Consider the following 20,470-nt stretch of genomic DNA (forward strand, 5'->3'; position numbering starts at 1 on the left):
TGAAATGTCAAATTGAATCGAAGCACTGAATTTAGTTATGTCAAATATAAATACTTAGCCTCATCTGAAGATCAGTTGACAGAAAAGTGAATTGTTCCCCAAAACTGAATTAGATTTGCTAAGGCAAAAAGTTTTATTATATCTAAATCACTCTGAGAAGAAATAACAGTATTGCAAGCTTATTATTTTGAAGATGAAAAGGAAAAAGTGAAGCATCCTAGAATTGCAGAGCAACAAAAGCATCCAGCTGGGTGCCCAAGATCTGCATTCCCTCAATGGCTTTGCCATTTGGTGGGCTCTGTTATCACATAAAATGGAGCTGGCATTTACTCCCTCTCTAAGGAGGGGTCCTTGATTCCCTGTTCATAAAAGAAGCACTCTGAGATCCTTGGCAGGAAGGAATTGGAAGCACCCTCAGTGTAGGTCCTGTCCTTTTGGTCTTTGTACCTCAGTGAGCAGAGATGTCACCTGCACATCACTGGGGACTCCTGGCAGGAGCACAGTGCAAACCCACTCTGTACCAGAGCATCACTGGTGCTGTGACCAGTGCCACTCCTGCCTCTAGCAATTACACAGCAGGTACAAAGCTATTATGTTATAAATAAAAAAGGTCATGAAATTGTCCAGTGGAACAGTAAGACAAATATGGATGTCTTCTGGGCATTAAAAACTTTGCTATTCCAGGTTTAGCATTGCATCAATTTGATCAGCAATTTTCATCCAACTTTCACTTTGGTTTCCTGTTTGTCACATGCCTGGAGGAAAACCAGAAAATTTGTCCTGTCCTCATTACCAGACTTACTGAATCTTTTCTGCTTTACCCAGTAGCAGACACAGTGCTCCAGTCTCTTAGGAGCTCCTTCCTAAAAGGAAGGCCAAGGATTTAGATGCACAAACACAATCACAGCTGTTTTGCAAGGTACAGGGTGAGAAATTGTCCTCCTGGACATTATTTTACACTGTCACCATTGTCTTGCCTAGCAGCTCAAAAGGAAGATGGTGCATTTTCATGATGCCACTTCTATTTTTAATTGTCTCAAAGTGTTAAGTTCAAACAAAGTTTCTGATGAGATGCCTAAGTATTTAATTTTGATATTTCTGAATATAACTGTGCAACTCAGGCTTCATTACCTGAGACCAAAATCTACCTTTCATCCTACAGAGGCTGATCAGCGTCTCTCCAAATCTCCCCAAACTTATCAGCTCAATCAATGTACAGCCACCAAAGGAAAATGAAATAGTCCTGCTGAGTGGATTAGCATCAGGAAACCTTCAGGCTGAATATGAAGTTCCCCAGGTAAGAATAAAGCTCATCTTTAAGATCACAATCACACCTGTGAAAGATGGAATTAGGAAAACGGAAAAAAAAAAAAAAAAAAGGAAGCTGAAAGCAAAATCCTTGCACCAGTTTAAGAGATGGGGAGGAATCTGCAAGCATAAATGTGACTAAAAAAAGGCTGTTAAGTGAGTGTAGCAAAGGGGGGACACAAAGATAGGACAGAGATCCTGCTATTCCCTCTGGATTCTGTGGATGTCTGGCTTGCAGCTGATAATGCTTTAAGCCCCATTAGCAGAAGATGCTTCAGGGAAGGCAGGCACTGGTGGCAGAGTTGACTCATAAGCCCAGATTTCAAGAGCAGCAGGAGTCAGAAGGGCAGCACAGGGAGGGAAGGAAAGATGTAACACTTTTTCTGTGCTTAGCTCAACTGGGGCACAGCTCCTACAGCCTCCCTTTCAAGTGAAGTCTTGCTAATTCTCACTTTTGTTCCCAATCTGTCTTCTCCCACACATGCAGCTTGGCAAAGTCCTGACTATAGGACTTGAAGATCCTAGAGGCTACTGTAAGCCTGGCTGTGACAATGGAAAACACCAAGCTACATGAATAATATTAGAGCTGATAACCCACTTAGCTTCTGTCAGCTTAAAAAGCAATTAATGCATTAATTAAAATTTAACATTGAAAGGAGCTAAAGGCAAAGCTCTCATGCTAACTCCTTCACTCCCATTATTGCCAATAATATGTGATCTGAGAGTCAAGAATTCCTTTGGCTGGCATCACATAGCAAAAGGAAGCAAACAAAAACATTTACTTAAAGGCATCAACACTATATTATAGTAAAAAAGTTTTTATTCCTTCCATTCTTCTTATACTTTATCCCTGGTCATGTCTCTGTAAAGAAAGAGAATGTAAAATACTTCAGTAGTTTTTGGGCAGATTCTGATCTCATTTAGCCAAACATGAATTGGGAACATTGTCATTCAAACTGCAGAGTTATCCTCGAGTATAAAATTGCCTTATCAAACTTAACACATGGACTTGTATGCAAAAGTCTTCATGAAACAGGCCCTGAAAGAGCTGTGTTACAAGATCATTGAATTTTATGTTACACTAATAAGCTGATCTTTAAACAGAAAAGATCTGGTGATTGGGCTTTCTTGCTACTCGTGACTAATGGCTGACTTTAGAAAAAACAGAAAAAAATACAAGCACAAGCCTATGGTGGGGAAATTCAAACTTAAACCCTGCTTCCCTGGGGGGAAGATTCTGCAATACACACAGAGGTATTTCATGGCCTGAACAAGATGACTCAAGTACCCAAAGTCATCCCCATTTCCAAAAAACCGTGGCCATCAGGACCTGGAAGCCTTCTCTGAGAGAATGCAGATGAGACAAATCAGAACTAACATAAATTTTTGCCTTTTAAGATGAAGAAAAGCTTTGCCTTGAGTCTGGATGAGATTTATTGGCCAGATAAGCACATGCCAAGTTCATCGTTACATTTGTTTGGCTTTCTAGAGATTTTTGTTTGGAAGGAGATTCACATGGTTTTCATAGAAGGATTTTTATTCTGCTCTCCCCCTCAACCCTTTTCACAAGTACAAGTCTGCTGTGGACTGGAGAAACAGCAGGGGAATGCTTGATCTAAGACTGCATCTGTTTTTAATAACTACTTTCAAAATACAGTGTATGCTCAAGTCTGATTTAGTAACTATTTCTTAGCATCTAGCTGAAAAAAAAAATCTCCCTTTTCAGTTTTAATTACAACACACTAATTTATCTGATTTTCTACTCAGACACATTTTTTTATATGGAAAGGAAGCTAAAACAAGATGTTATTCCAAAAAAATACTCATCCCACTCCTCTTATTAGTAGATATTTTCTTTGCATTCACACTCAAAGACAAAAGATGTAGCATAGAATCACATTCTCTTAGATTCTCTGCAAACACACAAGGGCTCCAGGGCATCTTTTGCCCAGCTTAAAATCTACCACCTTGATCCAGAGCTTTCTTCACTCAAGCTGGCTCCTTCCCAGGGCCTGGAGTTAAAGCACAAGATCACAAGCTGCCAGAGCTTGGCTTTGCTTCAGACTACATCCATACCACAAAAGTAGTCCCATGCAGAGATACCAACCTAGCCCTGTGGTTGTAGAAATATCCAACAGTTTTAATATCAATAAAATGAACATAACAAGAGTTCCTTTCTCTTACTTGCTGTCCAACTTTGAGCTTGATTATACAGTTTCTCTGGATAAGGCAGTTTCATACAGGGGCTCGGCACAGTGTGCAGCAGAGCTCCATTGCCAGTGGGAGGTTCTACTGGTCTGAAATCATGGGGCTTTGGGCAAATAAGGGATGGGAGGAAAAAGAGCTAAGGAAATAAATAAAGCACCATTTTAAAAAGTCTGTAGGGATATCTAAAGGTAATCTGCTCTTCACAGTCTCACCAGCCAGTACTTAGAAAATTCCGCAACAGAAATTTTTTTGAAAAGAAACTGAGACCCTCAAACAATTTCCTTAAGAGACAGGCAACACCATGTGGTGTGAGGCTGCTAATAAGAGTGTGTCACATGGCTAACCCTGACATGGACAAAAGCAAAAAACCTCTGCCATTGAGTTGGTTTAAAACAACTTTGTAATGTCAAAAAATTAAGATGCCCCTGTGATACACCTGGGTTCTTTACTAAAACTTGTGAATAACAAAAGCTGCCAGTCCAAGCAGTCTTATTTTGGGGTATATGTCACTGCATGCTGTGCTACAAACATCTAAATGACAAAATATATTGAATCGTTGCAACAGAACATTCCTGGGATGCTCATAGAGAGGGAAGATTAAAATAAGTTTATTTTTAATTAAATAACTATTTGAGATTCTTTTCCCCTCCAGTGTCCTTGGCTGGCAGATGTCTGCTTGGTTCAGTGTGCAAGGGGGGACAGGAAAAACAGTGCAAGCTGCATCATTTTTGAAATAAACAAGTTTCTGATTGGACTTGAGCTCGTTCAGGAGAGACAGCTGCAGATAGAAGCTCATGTCTTAAAGCCTGAGGATGACACAAACTGCTCAGTGTCCTCAATAGAAGAAGATTTCCTCACAGCATCTGAACACCTCGAGGATGACAACGAGGCTGATGAATATAAACCTGGTAAAAGCAATGGGACTGAGCATAATTCTGCTATTGTTCATTCAGCAAAACACCAACAGCAATACTCACAGAAATTGGTATTAATTCCTGCATATATTTAGTTGTAATTTAGAAAACAAACACCCATTCATATTTTTAATTGATGTTCCAAGATGAGGATGTGTGGCTGTGTGGTTCCACATTGCAGCCATGCAGCCGTTTTTAAAGTTCCAGGGTACCCTGCAAAAACTAATTTCTTGTTTTCTTTTACTAGGTCATGACAAACTAAGCGTTTCAGAAGCATCTTCAGATGTCAAAAAAAATAAAGGAAAGGGATTTGAAAATCTTCACTACAGAAAATCCAGGTTGCCAATCATTCTTGAAGGGAACTGCATTAATGAAGATAATGCAGCTACTAGAATCTCTGAAGCTGTGAATGTTATGGCTGAAGATGGCACCTTACAACCTGCAGATATGTCAGACCAGGAAATACTGATGCAAAAAGATTTAGATGGAAGAGCTACTTCATCCCTTATTACTACCAATTTGATGAGTGAGGTTGAAAATTCCTGCTCAGCACATGGGTTAGAAGATGTATCTTTAACTGAAATGGCTAAAGAGGAGCTGGTGCCTCTCTATGTCCAGGAAACAGCAAAACAGAGCAGTAAGGCAGCTGGAGAGGATTCTGCAGGTATTGGGCAAACTGATCCTCCTTTGCAAAATGAGCAGGCAACTACAGGTGAGTATGCTACAAACTTGGCAGAATCTGTTCTGCAAGATGCATTCATCAGACTGTCACAGTCCCAGCCCACTTTTAGAGAGGAGGCTGCAGTCAGCATCTCTGTAGGAAGCTCCTGCAAGCCAGAAGATGGATCTGCTACCCGATCGTGGAATGAACTTCCCAAGATTGTCATCGTGCAAAGCCCAGACAGCTCTGAAAATGTGGCTGACTGGCCAGGGTCTGCCTTCCCCAGCCTGTGCCACTGGACTGAATCAGAAAGTTCTGCTGAAGTTTCAGATTACTTGGAGGAAGAACATTCAAATGGACACGGCCAGAGTGCTCTGGAAGTGGCTCTAGCCTGTGCAGCCACTGTTATTGGGACCATTTCCAGTCCCCAGGCTGCGGAAAAATTCAGACGGGATCAAGAAGCCACGGACTCTAAAAGTGGAGGAGTTGGTAGAGACGAGCTACACCCAGAATCTCCACAGGTAATGGATGGCTCTGCTGATACAGAATATTCCTTTCCATCTGCACTGTGTGGAATGACTCAAGTAGCAAGTGCCGTGGCCATCTGTGGTCTGGGGGACACAAAGGAAGAGAAGTACCCTGCAGCTTCAAGTGGCCTCCTGTCTGCTGCTCAGACCTCTGCAGCCATCACTCTTCATTGCAGCATAGCTATAGGAAGCAGCATGGAGAAGCTCAACCACAGCATTGCAGAGGCACTTCTCAAAGAGGCATCGATCATTTTGACAAGACCCAACACGTACAAAAACGTCGGGCATTTTATGGAATCCATAAATGGAAAAATTATTGAAACAACAGCAAGGCCACAGGTTCCACACACTGAGGAAGTAGTCAGGGATGAACTTGCACAGAACCTGTCCAATATTATCCTACGCCATTCTATTGAAGAGGTCAGGAAGAGGAGACTGCTACACCCCCGTGCAGAACACAGCTCAACTGCAAAAGACATTTTCACAGAGACTGCAAATGAGTTACTTTTCAACATTATATATTTCACTTGCAAGAAGATGAATGACATAAGACAAGTTGAAGAGTGTTCTCCTCTCTTTTCTGAGGACACAAATGCAGATAAAGTAACAAGAGAAGCAACACAAGCAGCAGCATATGAAACTCCACAGAGCCCCCTTGATCACTTTGCTGTTCAGCCACTCAGTACACCCTACAGCTCTAGTGGTGGTGAAGATCTTGGAAGTGACACAAACACCAGGAAATGTAATGTGAAAGATGCCAACAGTAAGACAAGTGCCACACTGAATTCAGAACCAACGAGCAGATCTACAGGGCCTAACACACTTGCTGCAAAAACATCTCCCAAGAAAAGATACCTGAAAAGAACCGCACGAGACTGTTACAAATTCCCAAATCAGAGTAACAATCATCATCAAAAGAAAGACTGCAGATCATTTTCAGACAGAGAAAACACCTTTGCAAACAATGAGTGCAGGCACGGTGTTCAAGAACAGCTCTCATCCAGTGCCACCATGAATGCAGAAGATGAGGTCAAGGCTAAGAGTGACACTGTGCTAAATAATGATGTCCAGGTTAGTTTATCTTTATTAGGAAACCACGTGTTGCTTCCTTCTCAGCCTATGCTACAGGTGAAACATTCAAGGGGTAAATATTGTATTACTGATTATGCAGAAGAATTGGCAGAAACAGTTGTCTCTATGGCAACAGAAATAGCTGCCATTTGTCTTGAAAATTCAAACGGAAAGCAGCCCTGGTTCTGTGCGTGGAAGAGAGGCAACGAATATCTGGTGACCCAGAGTTTGTCATGCAGGAGCATGAAAAGGAAAAAGGAAACCCATGCTAATGGTTCAGTTGTCAGGAAACACAGGGCCCCGAGACTCAGTGAGATCAAAAGGAAAACTGATGAACATCCCGAGCTGAAGGAAAGATTGATGAACCGGGTGGTAGATGAATCCATAAGCCTTGAGGACACACCAGATTCAGTCAACATCTTTGCAAACGAAGTGGCTGCCAAGATCATGAACCTCACTGAACTCTCCGTGGTCGATGGCATCTGGCAAGGTCCAAACCACCCCAGGACCAGACTGCACTGTGAAAGATGGAGCCGAGCCAAGGCCTCGAGCTGCGAGAGCATCCCAGAGGAGGACTTGGATTCCAAAGCCTCTTTCAATACCCTGGGGCTAATGAACACTTTTGGGCAGTCTGTGAGCCAGACCAGTTCTGTCTCCAAGCAGTCTAGTTGTGAAAGTATTACAGATGAGTTTTCAAGATTTATGGTGAACCAAATGGAAAACGAAGGGAGAGGTTTTGATTTATTACTCGATTACTACGCAGAAAAAAATGCAAACAACATTTTAACTTCTGCTTTGCAACAGGTTGCCAAGAAAAATGGTCATCTCAATGTAAGACCGAGCTGTCCATCCAAACAGTCCAGCACTGAAAGCATAACAGAAGAATTTTATAGGTATATGCTAAGAGAAATAGAAAAAGAAAATAAAGAGAACATATCTTCCCCTCTGAACTCAAAGGACTGGTGTGGCAGTTTGCTACCCCCCTCTCTCCGATCACCTTTTTGCTTTAGGCAGTCATCAATGCCAGACAGCAGATCATCAGGCTCCAGATTAACAGTTAGTGTCCCAGTAAAGGCAAATTCATTAGATGGATTTGCCCACCATCACCAAGATTCCTTAAGTTTACAGCCAGTCAATACCGTGGCTTCTGCAGGTCTTTGCAAGTCTGACTCATGCCTGTACCAAAGATGCAAGACTGACCAGATAACAGATATGCTGATTCATGAGACATGGGCAAGTTCCATCAAATCTCTGATGTGCAAGAACAAAATCATAGCAGATGAGGAAGAGGCTGCAGAGCTGGATCAGTTCCCCAGCGATTCCTCACCACAGGTGGAACAATATGCAAACAGACTGGCTGCAAATATTGTGGAAACTGGTAAAAATTTAATTGGTGTCCAGCAGGATTCCTGTGATTATACAAGCCAAGAACACGTGCTGGAAAGCAAACATCCCCAAAGTGCAGCTCCCAGTCGATCAAAACTCAAAAGGGATGCAATACATTTGGATGAGAAAAAAGAGAGAATCAAGAGTCCTGGGTGCCTCCCTGCAGGTCAGCACAGGGAAGTGCCTTTAATTCAGATTGAAACTGATCAGCGGGATGAGCCAGATAAAGCCTCAGAGTCCCCAGCTTCCTGGCACCCTGCTAGAAAGGAGGATCAAAGCCAAGAAAAGCCCATAGAAGCTTTGGATGAGAAAGACACAGGTTCCAGTTCCCTAAAAAATAGGTAAGTGACAAAAGAGCAAATCACCATTATTGCCTTGCTGTTTGTTTTGACTTCCCAGTAAAAAAATATTTTGATAAAGGACTAAGATTAGAAGAGAAGCACTTTTAAAGAAATAAACAGGTCTGGCTAAAGGTTTCTAACGGCACAACACACCCAATCATATATTACAGTGTCAGTTTCTGGAGCAAACTTACACTGAACATGACAATACTGTGGTTCCAAGATTCAAATCTAATACTGCACAGACAATTAAGTTTTCCCACTACACATATTTAGGCCTCTCATTGTAAAGACACAAAATATGGACAGAGTATGAACTTTATTTAGTGCTGGCAGGTAGCTCAAAAAAAAAAAAAAAAAAAAAAAAAATCAGTCCAAGTATAGAATAGAATATAGCAGAATTTGACCTGTAGTTCTCTGCTAGCAATTTATGTATCTGGAAAAAAGACCAGACTTGCAAGAGCTAAAGCTCAGCTTAGTGTTTACAGTCTGGAACTACAAGTAATAAGAATTCTTTAGTGGAGGATATAACATAGGGTTGGATAGGATATAACAAGGGTTGGACTTGTTGATGTCAGAGGTCCCTTCCAACCCAGACAATTCTATGATAGTAATTAAAAGCACCTCCCACCTCCTTTGATTCAAAACTTCTCTGAAAAAATTTAGAAAGAGAGAAGAACAACCTTCATGTTACTTGAATTTCATTGAGTTTATACCCCAGTTTACCACCCTCTCCTTACAGCTACACTGCTTTTGGTGAGAAATTTGCAACTTGCTTCAGTTAGGGCAGAGCATAAACCCAGTCTGAGAGTGCAGAGCAAACAGAGGGGATTGCAGTGGGTGCTGTGAGGTTAAGAACAAAGCTCTCTCCTAAGGCATTTTCTATTTTGAACTGTGCCTCTCATTCATATCTGATACTTCAGTGGTACCCAAACTGCCAATCATTTGGAGCACTGCAGCACCCTATTATCTCAGAGTTCCAGAAAGAGTGGAGGTGCTCGTGTTAGAAATACTTTTGTAAGTCATTTTATTCCAGGCAGTGCTCTGGTTTGGGCTTTGACAAAGCTCTGCTTGAAGTGAGGAAGCATGTACTGCCCTGTGTGTGTGGCAGCAATTAGGTGGATAATTATCATGGTGCTGCTATTCTTTCATACTGACTCTCCTCCACTGCCCTTCAAATTCAACCTGCTTTTAACAAGACACATTTAGATAGCTACCAATTTGAATCCTAGCTTTTTGAAAAAGAATTGTTTTCACATAGTTAAGGAGTGTTTTGAAGAGGCTGCCTGAAAAGGAGGAGGGGAAAAAAATATGCCAAGTAACATCATCTACAAAAATCTGTTTGGTACTACTTGCCCTTATTAAAATTCTGAATAACCCCACTACTCTGTGACCCAGCTGCTCAGTGCTTTTGTGTAACTACAGATGCTGAGGTTGGTACTTGAGGGCTCAGGGGTGGCAGGCAGAGTTATCTGACAAATGCTGACTGCCTGGCAGAACAGAGACCCTCCAACCAACAAGTCCCTGCTTCTCCCTGTGCAGGAAGCTGCCTCTCTGTCTGTTTCTAGTGCTGCAGCTTCTCAGCTGTCCTGAGAGGCAAGAGCAAGAGGAGATATCCACGGTGATACTGCCTCAGAATATGCTTAAAGAAGTTAATTACTTGGGAGCACCAGAATTGTAGGGGTGATCTCTTGCTCTAACTGCAGGGCTCCCCAGCCATGACTGTAGAGAGAAGGCTGAAGGTGAGAACTTCTCCAGAGGGATCCTGCAGAGGGTTGCCAGGACACATGACATTGAAAACTCACCAAGTTACAAGTGCAGACCATCTAGGAAAGAAACCAAACCCATAGTTTTGGTTTAGTTGTTATGCTGGTGCTGCAGTGATATTAACAACTCTTCCTTATCCTCCAAAAGAAGGAAGGTTTGGGTTACTGTATGCTTCTCTGCCTGAATATCAGGAGTCCCACATTAAGTCTCACAAACACCAGTTTGGCTCTGAAATGTTACTCTAAATAGTTTTTACTTTTTGTTTGTGGGAATGTGTATGTATAGAGGTGTCTTTTAAATATGTTTTGAGTGTGTGTAACACAGGAAGTGCACAGAATCACAAAACATTTTTCCCTTGGCCCTGTATTTTCTAAACTCAGTCTGGGCTCCATATCAAGGCTGGTTTCTGACTACTCACTGAACACCTGCCTGGAAAAGGAACACTTTGTTCTTCCCATCCTAAGCAGCAAAGATGCCAAGAAACAAAAGAGACTGACAGTCATTAGTGATTCACAGCAAACAGTCCTTTCCTACTTGGAGACTGCTTTTAGATCTAACAGAGTAGAAACCCTGGCAAGAAACTTGCCCCCATTAGTTCAACATGGATTTTGTGCCTGTACAAGTTTCCAAGAGCTGCCATTCCTCTGCACTAACATTTACCATGGATTTCAACCCTACCAACTGACTGGAGCACACTAAGCCATAAGGCTGTGCAGAGAGCTGTTCTTTTTGTACATGTAAACCTTTTTTTGTAGAATTTCAACCTTTTTTAGGCATATTTCAGTATAAAGCTTACTTTGTTTTGTGTTCTTTATAACAGCCATAAGAAGATCCTTTTTGAGGACCATCTTAGACTGTATGTTCAACCAGTCCACCACTGGACTTTGTGTATAAATTACAAGCTTATCCTCTCTTTTGCACCTGTATAACTTTGCAGCTTGGTTGACTTGAATGAGCAACATCACCTGAAGGTTTGTGGTATCAGTTTGTTTGCCTGTATTACAACATCAACCTAACTTCCTTACCACCCCTAACAGCAACAGTCCTCAGAGCAGAACGGATGCTGAAATCCTAGGAGAGACAAAAACAGCTGAAGAATTTCCAAACCATCTCAGCAGCAGTGAAGAAAGCACTGGCAGCTGGTCCCAGCTTGCTAATGATGAGGACAATCCTGATGACACAAGCAGCTACCTGCAACTCAGCGAGAGATCCCTGAGGTACCCATGGTGTCTGTTCTCAGTAAATATGGTCTGAAAAACCAAGCCAAGGAGCTGACAAACATGCACCAGCAATGACACTCATCAGATTGAGATTTGTTCAAAATACTGTAAAGAAAGACTAATAACAGAGGTCTCCTCTTTATTTTTAAAAACATAAAGGGGAAAAAAACATGTTCTGATTCTCAGACAAGACTTATTATTGGTGAGCAGATAAATTCACACACAAAAAAAATGTCCTGGCCCCATTCTGACACCTCCATCCCACAGTGAAAGAGCCATGGGACAAGCCAATTGCTGTGGTCTTTCCTTTGAGATATTTGCATAATGTTTTTTCTGGCATGTCATCTAAAGTTGATGAGACTGGTGCTCCCATCAAGTATCTGTGCACCAAGAACAGAGATAGAGACCTGATCTGCTCAGGCTGGCCCCAGGGAGCAGATCAACAGAGGATGGCAGAGTTGCCCCCAAGCAGGCAGAAATTCCAGAGCTCCTATTGCTACGTGCAGCTTTTTGTTCCTATTCAAGTCAGGACACGTATCTGAACAATGTTATCTTCTCCTTATATAAGTGAAGCTAGTTTGACTTCAGCCCTTGCAGAAATTAAAACTGAGCAAGGTTTTTTCTTCACATGCTCTTAGATCAGGTTTTAAAATATTGTCAAGAAATTACAACTTCCTCTAGGGTATTAAGACAACAAGGAGGACAGACAGGATGGTAACAAAGCAGGAAGAAGCCATCAGAGAGCACTGCTGGCTAGCTGAAAAAACCTTGTCTGTCAGTGTGGGTGAACATTCATCCCATTATTATAGAATCAACTTTTAACAAAATCACTGGTCTGAGAGCCAGTGTGCCTTTTGACTCTGCACTGAAAAAGCAATTGCTACAGCAAGTCTGAATGCAGGGCGTGCTGATACTGACTCAGAAAAACCTAGTGGGGTAAGGAACTGTCTAGTAAATCCTTCTAATGTACAGGAAAATAGTTCTGGTTGCTTTTGCAGTACAAACAAAGTGCTTCAAGTTCACATCAAACAAAACTTGTTTGTGCTGACTTGCAGCTAGCCAGTCCCCAACCTGTTCATCAGACTATTGCAATACCTACACATTCACTGTCACATTTATAACATTATAAAGTGAAATAGCACTCTTTTTTCCAAATATTATCAGATTTAACACTTCATTCTTGTGATGAAGTCAAAGAGAATGCTTCTACATCTTACTGGTCCCTATGAGCACTGGCTTTAATTAGAATCTCAGCCTTTTAAAGTGCTCAAATAGAGAGGGGTGGTCACTGGAACTGGGGGTTTTGTCAGGTCCCCAGTAATATCAGGGGCATGATGCTACACACTGAAACTGCTCCTCCTGACAGTCACCAAGTAGATAAATAGCATGATGGGCAACCAGATGCCTTCCTTACAAGATTGAGAGGTGTCTGAATCTGTGGGGTTTTTCCCAGGACATCTCTGTACCTGACAATCCTTCTTTTCAAGAACTCAAGCAGGCTGCTTTTTGATTTGGAGGCCAAATGCTTGTTTTATAAACCCTTCATGCAGTCCACTTTTTTTTTTTTTCCTACAGTTTACAGCATCCTGTGAAACATATCTCTATCTAGAACTATTTTAATCAAAGCCTCATTATTTTGAGCAGATTAGTGTGCTGCTTCCTGGGAACCAATTGCTGAGCACAGCTGAGTCTGTGGAACTCCCCATGACAAGAGGCAGCCTCCTCACTTTGCTTTGGACACAGATAAAGTTAAAAAAGGTGTAAAAAAGCTGTACGGAGACATGTTCAGTGCAGCTTGGCACTAATATTTAAACTTTTGCTTTGTCAGCAATGGCAACAGCAGTACAACTAGCAGTCTTGGCATTATGGACCTGGAAATTTATCAGGAGAACGTGCCATCTTCTCTTATGACTAAGTAAGTAGTTACTGAAGTGAGACTTGATGTTTAGCCTTATTTTAACTGAAAATTATTTCAGCCATCTAAAATGTGCCAAGCTTTGCTTTGCACCTGCTGCTGAGACTGCTGCTAGTTTCAGAAATAAACATATGCAGGTGTCTCTGCAGAGTGACAGCACTAGACAGTGAAAGATGACAGAAAAGCCCACCCAGGTGGGTCCCTCAAGGGACTATGGATCCATCCCCTGCTCTGTTTAAAAGAATTTTCTGAGTTACCCAGTGTGTGAACTTTATTTTCTGAATTACTTGAAATATTATCAAAACTTTACTGTAATATCAAGTTCAAGCAAAAAAAGATCAATTGAAGTCTAAGGAAAAACTATTATAAAATACATATTATAATATACAGTATTATAAAAATATTATAGCCTTTTTTCCAATAATACTTTGGCTCAAAGTATATCTTATCCACTGCTTCTGGGCATGTTTCTACTGAACATGCAATAAAATTATCAAGAGATGTGCAAGTGTCTGCCTGACAACCCTGTGCCCAGTGGGTGTCAGGGTGCAGCCCGGGCAAGGCCCCAGGGCCAGGGTACATATTTTATGTCACACACTGAACACAGGACTTTGTGAAGTCAGTGACATCAGAAAATCTTCACAGCTCACTGTCAGACTGCACTGCAGATTTTCTGCTCCCAAGAGGCTGGGTTTTTTAGTTAGAAACCCAGGAATCCATATTTCTGTCGAGTTAAGGGTATTCTCCCTCAGCTGCCAGCCCAGAGACCAACCTTGCTAAAATGTTCCCATCTCCTATATAGGCAGCAACACCTCCTACACACACCCCTAAAGATGCCCCCTCACCTCTCTATTTCCAAGAACCAAAGGGGTAACTTTCTGACTCCCTCTGTTAGCTTTCAGGGGCTACTCTTAGGTGTGAGCCAAGAGGCAGGAAAACTTGGTTATTCTGCAAATCCGAGGGGAGACACAAAATATATCTGCTGTTCCATGAGAAAACTGGAAAAAAATCTGGTGGGAAGGAAGTTCTTAAGCACCAAGGACTCTAAGTCAGGACAAACCACATGGTGCACTTCATTCTTTCCTCTCCCCTCCTGCAGCAACCATTATGGGTGTGTTTCTAACCTTGATTCTTTGAAACCCTGGGAGAGATTCTGAATGAGGGCAGTAAGAGCAGCATCCTCTCAGGCCAAAAATAAAACCTTAGACTTGCAGCAGTCCCCTGATTGAGGGGGTAAATGGACAGTCAGGAAATGTGTGCTGTGCTGTCTCTCCAGAAATTATGAAATGAGCTGTGACACCAATAATGAGCTGACAGTTTTCTGCCACACATACACAAGAGCATGGCCACTGTGTTCTGAAATGGAAGCTGAAACAGGAACCACATGCCAGGAGTTTGGTTTGGAGAGTTTAACAAGAGAGATAGGACACAGGAATTAAGATGGGATGGAAGAAATTTGCAACTTCAGAAATTTTTGCAAGGTTTAAACAGAATTTGTTTATCCAAGGAGCTAGTTTCGTTAAAGACAGCAGTAGTTGAAATAATTTCTATTTGTGATTACATTAAGCTATATAACTGGATAAATATAGATATAGAACTAGAAAGCAAGACTGGAAAAGAGTGAGCCAGGTATTGCAAAACAGAGACACTGCAAGTTCAGCATTTCCCCCCAGGTTATGGGGCTTGCTCTGCCTCATCATAACGTCATTTGCTTGACATTGTGTAAAGATAACCAGATCCTGATGAAATGTAACACACATGCAACCAGTACTTCATCCTATTGCAGAAATAATGCTGCAGTTCCCATAGCTTTACCCTAATTAAAGACTAAATAAATGAAATATATTCTGCAACCTGCTATTTCATCCTACGTAACTTTTTTCTTGCAGTTTTCTAGGTCTTACATTGAGGGAGAAGTTTATCCATCATGAAGCACTGTTGTAGACTGTTCCTAAATATCACTAATAAGCTTTGTTGTTGTTTGTTTCTAAGTGAATTAGTAGAAGAAAAGGTTTTCCTTAAAGAACAGACAGAAAATACAGAGGGTAAGTTGAAGCATATCAATGGCAGCATGCAATTTGAAGTTAACACAAGTCACTGCACAGTAACAGCTGGGATTATCTTTCCAGAAAGCACGTGTGGGCTTTCAGTGGGAACAGCCAATTGTCAAAAAGATCTCCTGGTGATAAACTTTGATCTGGAACCTGAGTGCCCAGACGTGGAGCTGCGAGCCACCCTGCAGTGGATAGCTGCTTCTGAACTTGGAATTCCAACCATCTATTTTAAGAAATCTCAGGAAAACAGAATTGAAAAGGTAGTATTTGCAGAATTTGGCTTACTATTGATTCACTTTCATCACACTAAGGCTTAGAATTTGAGTTACTAAGCTTAGAAGCAGATGTAAAAATATCTTCATTATCAAGAGGTAGCAGCACTACTGTTTATTCCAGGAAGGGAAAGAAGGATGAAATGTGACAGAATTTAAGATCACACATCTGTGAGTTAGAAAATTAGTCTAAAATACAGAAATTTTGAAGCACCTCCCCTGATTTACAAATTAAAAAGTGCTGTGTATGCCAGTACCCTTTTGCTCCTGCCCAGATCAACTCCACTGGAGACTTCACCAAATGCCACCCATGACATTTCAGGCACAACCTAACCCAGCCCCTTCTCCAAGGTCAAACTTCAGAGGACTTGAGGACAGCTCAAACCTCAGAGCTTCCAAGAAGTGTCTTAGTATTGAAGTCAATTAATGACAAAAGTGTCCCAAACCAGTATTTTGGTCTTTTAAAGTAATGTCTATTGGAAGATCCCTTTGAGTAGCAGACATCTTGTTGGATTTTCTTCAGTACATGCACTTGGGAATCATAAACATTATTTAAGATGCATTCAGCAGCAGCAGACCCAATTGCATCTAATTAAAGAAACAGCTGTCAGCTTTAGCCATGTGCTTTGGAAACCAGTTAATTCAATTGCAAAAATACACTAGAGAATAATGAAGCACATCCTGCCTACAACAGCACTCTTGGAAATCACGTGCCTATTAAATATCATTAAAATACATATTAAAAGTTTAGTATGTAAATAGCAAACAGCTAAACTAGAGACACACAATATTTTCTTGGAAATGTAGAAGGAACAAGCTAATTAGAGAGTGATTGTGAAATTCAAAGAAATTAAAAGCTTTGATTTTCATTCATGGGCTTCAGAAAAAACTGGGACCACATGTAAGACACAGTAAAGCCCATCTGTCATGGTTTGAGTGGACCAGGGTTTTTGGTACCAGTACAAGGACCTAAAGAGAGGATCTGCAGAATCTGAGAGGGACAGAACACAGAGGAGTAAAGGGGTCACTATTCCCTCCCAGTTCCTGCCATACTCTGTAAGAGGATGGGAAGCACAACCTGATTTTTTTTTTTTTTCCCCATTTTTTCTTTGCTGATACTTCCCTGTGCTCCTTGACCATCAGCTCCCCACGTGCTGTTCAGAACCCACATCCATGACCCTTTTTTCTTCCCTAGGGAAGGTGGAGGGGAGTAATAGCAACTCTGTCCTCTGGTTTTTGGTCCTTCCAGACTGCTAAACTCTGACACCATTATTTAGTATAAAGTGGAGAAAATTCAGAATTTTTTTACAACTGCTTAAGAGGATACATTTAACCTGTTATTTCCTGGAAGCTAAAAAGAAAAAAAAAATAAAAAATCAAATCTAGATCATCTCTGTGATTCAACAAAAATTGTGATAAATGTCTTTATGTGACAAAGGTTTACCCAGAACCTCCTTTCCCTTATACTGTGTGAATATTTAAAATGTTGTGGGATGTACATGTAGAAGTATAGAAAAGTAAGAATAAATTCAAATATAGCTCATTATAATTGGATCTTATCCATAATTCTGACAGCGGGTTGTTAACAAGGAAAGGTGTGGATCCTTTATCAAGCTTTCACTGTTTTTACTCTCAGTGCAATAAATAAGAAATAATTGATTAGAGCAACTGATTTAGAAAATGTTAGAGATCTGACCAGTCTTTGGGGAGCAATGGAACTTCACAAACAAAGCTTTATAAATAAAACTTGTACATTGCTGTGCAGTCAACTGTGTCCACTGCCCCATGCAGCAGTGCATCTACAAAGGGAAGGTGCCCAGCAGTTTGTGTGTCTTCCTCTAGCAAAATCTTACCAAAATGTTATCCAGCTCCTAAGTGTATTTTGGTTTTTTTTTTTTAGTTTTTAGATGTTGTGCAACTGGTTCAACGGAAGTGCTGGAAAGTGGGGGATATCTTTCATGCTGTGGTGCAGTACTGCAAGCTCAGTGAGGAAGGCAGAGAAATGCCACCCAGCCTGTTTGACTGGCTTCTGGAATTGGGTTAAAAAAAAAGCTGACTCGTTCAGAATGTTTGTTTTATCCCATTCTAAATAAGCAGTGGTTTGTGTAACACTCTGATTTCCAAACATCAGCAAATAAAATGAGCAGAGAAATACAAACTCTCCAGAAGCCACATGAGTCCTTTCCACAACTGAACAAGGAGCAAAGTGAAGCCAAGATGGATTGGATCTTTCTGTCTCATGAGGGATGCCTGACATACATATTTTGCTACAGGATGTACTGGATGAGGAGGGGATGGATTTTTAGCCTTCTGAATTAATGGACTACACACTAAATGCTAAAGTACCTAATACATTCCATTTTCACCACTTTGATTAAATTAATCAGCTGAAATGGAACAGAGCACCAATACTCAGTTTTAAAACACCAATATTTGTATGGTTTAACTCTTAGAAGGCTGTGTTCCAAAACACCCAGAGACACCCGTGCCACAGGTAACTAATGCTTTTTGATAAATCCCCACACTCCTCTTAAAACCTTTGAAACAATTAAGAATTTTGGAGCTATACAACACAAAAAAAAGCTGCTGAAAACCCATTTTAGTTTCTTTCCATCAGCTTATTTATCTTCCATCTCTTTCCCCAGATAATTAATGCTTCTTTGTAAAACCCCACACTCCTCTTAGAGGTAAAAACTTTTGAACAATTAAGAATATTGGAGCTATACGACAATAAAAATCTGCTGAAAACCCATTTTAGTTTCTTTCCATCAGCTTATTTACCTTCCATAGCTATTCCCCTTTCCTTTTTCTCAAAAAAATAAAATATAGACTCAGTTCCTACCCTTAAAAACTCCCTCCTTTTCAGCTGGGGCAGTGCAGCTCAGCACAGCCACAGGGGTGAATCCCTGAACACAGGGACCGAGTCCTTGCAGCAGGTTTCCAAACCCTGTCCCACACCACAGACCTGCTGGGCAAGTCATCTCACCTCTGTGCCTCAGTTTCCCTACCTGGTAACAGGGAGTAATGACAGCACATTTGTTACCTAAACTGTGTAACATGGTACATAGCAGTTAAAACCAGTGAAAAAAAAAAATACTCTTTTAAATGTAATCAAATCTATTGTTAATCAGGTGAAGAAATGCCAGTCTGAAAAGGGTACCACCTCATCATTAAAATCTTCCTAATTTTTGTAATTGTCAAGAAAGTGGAATGATTGTTAAAACTCCAGCAGACATATTGTTCATTTGGGATCTAAGTGTTTGGACTATATGTGAGAGTTCACATCACTGTAACATTTGTATAACTTGGATAAGATACACCATGGTATCCTCTTGTTGAGATGATCTGTTAGTAACATGCACTTAATGATACCTTCTCTTAATTCTGCCAAAGAGGTTGGGGTTGGATTTAAAGGAAAATATAACTCAGCAGGTCACAGCTCTTCTGTGATTTCTTTCTTTGAAAAGATTTATCTTTCATCTCTCCCAAACAGTGTCATGGAAAACCTGCTTGCTATTCCCAATAAAATATTTAAGAGACGTTTTATTTTCCATATATTAGTATATGCTTCTGTAATATTTCTTGGGAAAAAAAACCTTATCCTTTTGCACTAAATATTTTTGAAAATTTTAAAGTAGTTTTAAATAATATCTGAAAAAGAGCCATATTCTCAACATTGTCTTTAAACCCATTTTTAAACTTGCATGATCGCATCACTCATTTATTTTAAGACAGAAATTGATAGGTAATCAAAGTCTAAGGTGGAACATCAAACATGAATAATTCCACATCTCTGTGGTATGCAGAAACACTGGAGGTCATTTTACTGTCGAGTTAAAGGTCAATCTGCAGCATTCACTGAGTGTCACTGTGCAGACACAGGGTCTGCTCCTAACAATTACTGAGCATCCCTTAGGCCCAGGAAGGTGAGTGACAACTGAATGCTCAGCATGCCTGAGGCTGGAAGTTAATGCAGAGCACCAACTCTGATAAAGTGCTTTGTTTGAGTTAATAAATGGGAAAGTGTATTTATTTTTAAACCAAAATACAGTTTGTTGTCGTTACGAAATTTTTGCTGTGCTAGAATAAATGTTTGCTACAAAGCACAAACATCATGAGTTGTAACAGTGTGATGCAGTTTCTCTGTACAGTAGTTCTTAATCTTGCAATTTATTCAGAAATAAATTTATGTTACAATGTATGTCCTCTTTGCCTTTTTTCACCTATTCATTACTCTTTGCCTGCCATCCCTGGAGGTTCTCAAAACTCTGCTTCTGAATGAAAAGATCTGGCCTGGGGCCCTGACCAAAACAGGTCAGAGCAAGTTCCAGGTCTTACCTCTGAACCAAAGCTATGGCTTTATCAGGTGCCACAGGTCATTCAAGTGACACAAGGCACATCACAACATTCTTAGCACCCCAGTAAAACAAGTTCATTGCCAAGAATCAACCAGAGTGGTTCCCAACATGCCCACTCTCTATTGATGCTCACTCCACCTGTTTTCAGTACCTGTAAAAGGGGGCAAGAGACAGGGAGGCAGAAGCTCAGGAGTTGAAGTTTACACAGATATTTACTGCCCTGCTCCTAGGTGTAAAGGTATTTCTACTGCTAAAGAGAAAAGAAAACCAGCATTTGGATGGGTAAACTTGTCTATCATTAATAGAGGCTGAAAAAGCCAGCTCTAAATACACATAAAACTACTACACGTAATTTAAACTAAAAATCTCAAATTATGTACAGTTCAGCTTCTCTGTACCCGTGAGCATGATGCAGGTTATTAAAATGAGGAGGGCATGAAATTGGGCTCTGTTTGCTGTCTTTCCCAA

At 40.8% G+C, this 20,470-nt stretch overlaps 1 protein-coding gene across 3 annotated transcripts in view; it reads left to right on the top strand.

Annotated features, from left to right (window-relative positions):
• The window catches only part of SPHKAP (SPHK1 interactor, AKAP domain containing), a 61,690-nt gene extending 41,845 nt beyond the window's left edge, over positions 1 to 19,845 (top strand). For 2 of the 3 annotated variants that reach the window (XM_071751721.1, XM_071751720.1), the window contains exons 5-13: positions 1,163 to 1,297; positions 4,169 to 4,424; positions 4,678 to 8,416; positions 11,221 to 11,400; positions 13,232 to 13,318; positions 15,311 to 15,363; positions 15,448 to 15,632; positions 17,545 to 18,138; positions 18,290 to 19,845. In XM_071751721.1, the coding sequence (XP_071607822.1) occupies positions 1,163 to 1,297; positions 4,169 to 4,424; positions 4,678 to 8,416; positions 11,221 to 11,400; positions 13,232 to 13,318; positions 15,311 to 15,363; positions 15,448 to 15,632; positions 17,545 to 17,688 (4,779 nt within the window). In that variant the 3' untranslated portion in view covers positions 17,689 to 18,138; positions 18,290 to 19,845. Of the gene's footprint in view, positions 1 to 1,162; positions 1,298 to 4,168; positions 4,425 to 4,677; positions 8,417 to 11,220; positions 11,401 to 13,231; positions 13,319 to 15,207; positions 15,364 to 15,447; positions 15,633 to 17,544; positions 18,139 to 18,289 lie in introns of those variants that run through there. The other variant, XM_071751722.1, reaches the window with a different exon arrangement.
• Positions 19,846 to 20,470: the final 625 nt, after the last annotated feature.

Source organism: Heliangelus exortis, chromosome 9 (genome assembly GCF_036169615.1).
Source record: "Heliangelus exortis chromosome 9, bHelExo1.hap1, whole genome shotgun sequence".
NCBI lineage: Eukaryota > Metazoa > Chordata > Aves > Apodiformes > Trochilidae > Heliangelus > Heliangelus exortis.